The sequence below is a fragment of the Notolepis coatsorum genome (genome assembly GCF_963971535.1).
Source record: "Notolepis coatsorum genome assembly, chromosome: 1".
Taxonomy (NCBI): domain Eukaryota; kingdom Metazoa; phylum Chordata; class Actinopteri; order Aulopiformes; family Paralepididae; genus Notolepis; species Notolepis coatsorum.
In genome coordinates this window covers 36,101,590-36,106,703 of record NC_140165.1, presented here as the reverse complement: position 1 = coordinate 36,106,703, position 5,114 = coordinate 36,101,590, and the positions used below count along the sequence as shown (strand labels likewise).

Below are 5,114 nucleotides of genomic sequence, written 5' to 3'. Positions count from 1 at the left end.
CACCAGTGTATTTGTTCTTCTGCTATGAATATCTCATGTGCTTGTTATATGCAATAAAATAAATCTCCAAGTAATCTGGTCTTTTGTGACAATAAAACGGTAGCATGGACCGCCTAACCCCTGGAACACAATACTTTAATCCTATGCTATGAAATCGCCTGATAGCATGGGATGGGAGCATGTTGCATTGCCCAGGAACTGCACAGCAGAACTGTTCGTCTCCCTCCCATGCTCAACCTGAACGCAACTGGGTCCCCCTTCAACCATTGAGTGCGATATATATTTGGCAGTCATTAACACCCATGGGTAAATCCATATGTAGAGGGGGTCCACGGACTAACAAAGGCCCATTCATCTCTGCAGGTTATGGTGAGATAGTGCGTTTAGGCCCATGTCTGGTGTTGATGGTGGTGGTGGTGGTGGTAGTAGCAGCATTCACATTTTTAAAAGCAGACATGTTTTCCTCCCACTGCAAATCCCCCCAAGGACTGCTCAATTTGCCCTGTTTTGGTTGCCACTTTCTCTTCCACTGTGGTTCAGTGAGGTTGCCTGTGCGCGCAGCGTTTCCGCATGGAAGCATCCCCACAACCTTTGTGTGTTAACTCCTGCAGAACCAAAGCACCACACACATACGCACACTCACGCGCACGCACACACACGCACGCACGCACACGCACACACACACACACACACGCACACACACACACACACACACACACACACACACACACACACACACACACAGCCATTTCATTTCACCATTCTTTTAGGCAAATATGATGCCCTCTGGGACATGCAGCTGACCCATACTGCGGCTATGAAATGTCCAATAAGTATAGGCTCCACAATTTTAGTTGTGTGTCCTCCTTGGACCAAAATAAAGAATAATGTGAAAAATAGGCATACAAAGTAGGCCTACAAATAAAAACACATTCTAAGTGGTAATGATATATCACAATTTATAATCAATTTATAATCTCAATAGTGACATAGTACTAGTTTATTATGATTAGATGAATATGCTATAGTCCATCATTTATTGGCCAATGGATGTTTGTCATAGCCTACATTTAGCTATAAAGGCACATGTGTATGTATACGTTTGTATAATATCGTTGTATTATTTACAAGTGAGTTGCATTTCTGTATTTGTTTGGATTGAATTAAAAATCAACCAATTGGAACACAGCCGGAAGGAGGCTTGTGCGCCCTGCAGCAGCAAGGCTGGCGAGAGCTGTCAATCGCACCCCGGGTATCCAATCAACGGGAGTCTTGCACTCGACTTCCTCGTATTTGTGGGGAGAGACGTGGACGCACGCTTGGCACACAGGGTAAACATTCGTGTGTCCTCGAGCTTTGAGGGAGGGACTGCGCGAACTGTCAGAACGAGAAAGAGGGAGAGAGAGAGCGCGAGAGAAAGAGAGAGAACAAGCGAATGAGAGAAGAGGCTCGCAACCATCGCCTTGCACTGTAATACTGGATTGTACTTCAACGGGAGTTAGCGGTTTGGCAGGTTTATACACATCAAAACAGAACAAAGAGATAGGGCTCTACAGTACTATAAAAGAATCGGCGGAAGAAAAGAATAAAAGGGGGAAATCTCAGCGACTGAATTACAAAAGAACTAAGGAGACTGCTAATGTTTTTCACATCCAAAGGGACATAAACTGGGACTTTATACATTGTGGAGAATTTGCGAGTTTTTCTTCCCCCCCTCTCCGAACACCCAAAAGTTTGTTTGGGACAAAGCTTTCTTTCTGTGCTTTTGAATTCTAATGTCGAGAAATTCAAACCAGTACCAAACTTTCTAAACGGACTGCACATGGTTTCAAAGGGCTTTTGAAAATCTGGAATTGTATTCATCGATATTCATGAAAATCTTTGCGAAATAGAATGTTGTAAATACATTTGGATTGTATTCATTTTTTTGGTCATCATTTTGACTATCCTTGTTTTTTTTGCGTTTTACGCACATCGATGGTATTTGCCAAAAAGCTACCCAGACTTTTAAAGTTTGAATAATTCATGAGATACAATTTGCCTGCTCGAAAGAAGTAACTGTAAAAAGGGAGGGGGGTTATCCACAAACATATTCATACGGGTTGACGGAATGGCCACCGCGGCTTCCAATCCTTATCTTCCCACCAATAGCCTCTTATCGTCCGGCTCGATCGTGCATTCTGACTCCGGAGGTGGTGGCATGCAGCCGGGCAGTGCTGCGGTTACATCGGGGTCCGGGGGCTACAGAGGGGACAACTCCGTTAAGATGGTACAGAGTGACTTTATGCAAGGCGCGATGGCAGCGAACAACGGGGGACACATGCTGAGCCATGCCCACCAGTGGGTCACGTCGCTGCCCCACGCCGCAGCAGCCGCAGCGGCAGCCGCAGTAGCAGCAGCCGAAGCCGGATCGCCCTGGTCGTCGAGTCCCGTTGGAATGACGGGAAGCCCGCAGCAGCAGGACGTGAAGAACTCCGGCAGAGACGATCTACACACGGGCACCGCGCTGCACCACAGGCCCCCTCACTTAGGTCCTCACCAGACGCACGCAGGGGCATGGGGGAGCACGACCGCGGCGCACATTAACTCAATATCGGGAGGACAGCAGCAGCAGCAGTCGCTCCTTTACTCCCAGCCCGGGGGTTTCACGGTGAACGGGATGCTCAGTCCGGGGAGCCAGAGCCTGGTGCACCCGGGCTTGGTGAGGGGGGACACCCCGGATCTGGACCACGGTAGCCACCACCACCACCATCATCACCAGCACCCGCATCACCAGCAGCACCACGGGGCGGTGAACAGCCACGACTCTCACTCCGACGAGGACACGCCGACCTCGGACGACTTGGAGCAATTCGCCAAGCAGTTCAAACAGCGCCGGATCAAACTGGGCTTTACTCAAGCCGACGTGGGCTTGGCTTTGGGCACGCTGTACGGGAACGTTTTCTCCCAGACGACCATCTGCAGATTCGAGGCTCTGCAGCTCAGCTTCAAAAACATGTGCAAGCTGAAGCCTTTGTTGAATAAGTGGCTCGAAGAGGCTGACTCGACGACGGGCAGCCCCACCAGCATTGACAAAATCGCGGCGCAGGGGAGGAAGCGAAAGAAGCGCACCTCCATCGAAGTGAGCGTAAAGGGGGCTTTGGAGAGCCACTTCCTAAAATGCCCCAAACCCTCGGCCCAGGAGATCACCTCGCTAGCGGACAACTTGCAGCTGGAGAAGGAGGTGGTCAGAGTGTGGTTTTGCAATAGGAGACAGAAGGAGAAACGGATGACGCCGCCAGGAGTGCCACAGACGCCGGAGGATGTGTACTCCCAGGTCGGCAATGTGAGTGCAGATACACCGCCCCCCACCACCATGGACTGCAAACGAATGTTCAGTGAGACATAGAACACAGCACACAAGACTTAAGAATATTTTATATGAAATTATAAACTGATAAAAAAAAACACAGACTATCGTCAAGATAGCCCAAACATTTTTTATACTGTGATTGTGACGGAATAATGAATGAGACTGCAAAATGTGTTATATATTTTTCAACAGAGAGAAGGGAAAAAAAGCAACCTCCCTTTTCCACCCAAACCCCCAAACGCAACGTTAACCTTCTTCCAGGGCCCTGAAATGTCTTCTTAACCTAAAAGGTTCCTTTTCTGCTTTTTCTTTCAGGGACATTTTTTAGTAGATTACTTAAAAGATGCAAGTGAGACGAACGACCAGAGGGTGACAGCTACAAGTTCTTTCCATCAGGTAATTTTGGCGCATTAAACACACCAACAGGAAAACATCAAAGCAAGTGTTACCCCCCCCCCCCCACCCCCCACCCTATAAAATACCCCCCCCCCCCTTTAATCCTGTGTCTGATTTGCGAGAAAAGACAAAGGAGCAAGACATTTGTATATTTAGAAATGGGACTTCAATCTCGACAATAACAAACGAAGGAACAAACTGCAACAGCAACGGTATGAAGACAAGTGGTATCCACGAAGCTTCCAACAATTATTTTTCGCGGGGTGGACTCTGCATGGTTTGATTTTTACACACAGAGGATTTGGGATTTTTTTTCTAGGCCTCCTGAGCCTATATAGAGAAAATAGAACCACCACAGAACTGCCCCCCCCCCCCCGCCCGATCTTAAAGATCACACCTTTCAATTTTTTTTTTATATTATTATTGAAAGGACTTTGACACCATACGAGTGGACTCCCCATAAGACATTTGAAAAGACTATCTTCAGCTGCACTTATTTGAAAATTATCCTCTGCGAAAATCTGTTGCCAAGTGTGACTGAGTGGGTGCTGTGGCTATACTGTGCTGCCCTTTCGAAGCAGTATTCTTTGTTAGGTTTTAATAAGCAAAACTCTGTAAAGCCGGCAATATAGATCACTAGATCAGATGCTGATCTGAGTTATTTACTTTATATTTTTCATCAGAATGACTTGTTTTAATATTTTATTCGGAATACATATGAATTATTCCAAACGGTAATTTATTTTTTGTCCCCAGAACTTGTGTACGATGTTTTTTCCCCCCCATTCTTGTTTATTTGTTGTTGACTTTCATTTGTTTAGTTTAATTTTGTATTATCGTTTTTAAAAAAAGAAGAAAAAAAGGAGCACAAATCATCATAAGCTGACATTGACAGTTGTTAGGTAATAAGGGTATATTTTGATGTGATAATTTGATTGTAATTTAATTTCAGTAGTGATTCCGTGCGAGCTGATTGAGAACAATAAATTTGTTAGAATGAAATGAAGCCAACTTGTGTTTTGAGATTTATATTCCTATTGTCTTTTGGCTGTTTTGGTCATAATCCTACATAGCCTGTTCTATTTTGTTTGCCATGCAGAGAGCAGTAGCCTATAGGCTACCTAATGAATAATAAAATGGTGGACTGTTTTGTCCCAACGATATAGCTTTAGCCATATGCTGCAGCGCAGGGACATTTTTTTATGAAAAAAATAAGTAGACCTGTCCAAAGCTTTGAAACATATCCAAATAATGTTTATTTTCTCCTCCCGGGGTAATCAAATTGGCTATACGTTATACGAAGTTATATCTTTACAGGTTAATGTTCATTACTATCGTCAATTTATAACCTGATTATCATTTAAAA

The 5,114-nt window shown here is 45.2% G+C and overlaps 1 protein-coding gene across 2 annotated transcripts; it reads left to right on the top strand.

Annotated features, from left to right (window-relative positions):
- Nucleotides 1-2,074: 2,074 nt before the first annotated feature.
- On the top strand, nt 2,075-3,766 carry pou3f3b (POU class 3 homeobox 3b; the record flags this gene model as incomplete). 2 transcript variants are annotated; one of them, XM_084323728.1, is made up of 2 exons in its annotated part: nt 2,075-3,316; nt 3,668-3,766. In XM_084323728.1, the coding sequence occupies 2 exons, from the start codon at nt 2,111-2,113 to the stop codon at nt 3,764-3,766; spliced, it is 1,305 nt and encodes a 434-aa protein (XP_084179854.1). The 2 variants fall into 2 exon arrangements, with proteins under 2 accessions (XP_084179854.1, XP_084179853.1); XM_084323727.1 differs by having other exon boundaries at nt 2,111-3,325.
- Nucleotides 3,767-5,114: the final 1,348 nt, after the last annotated feature.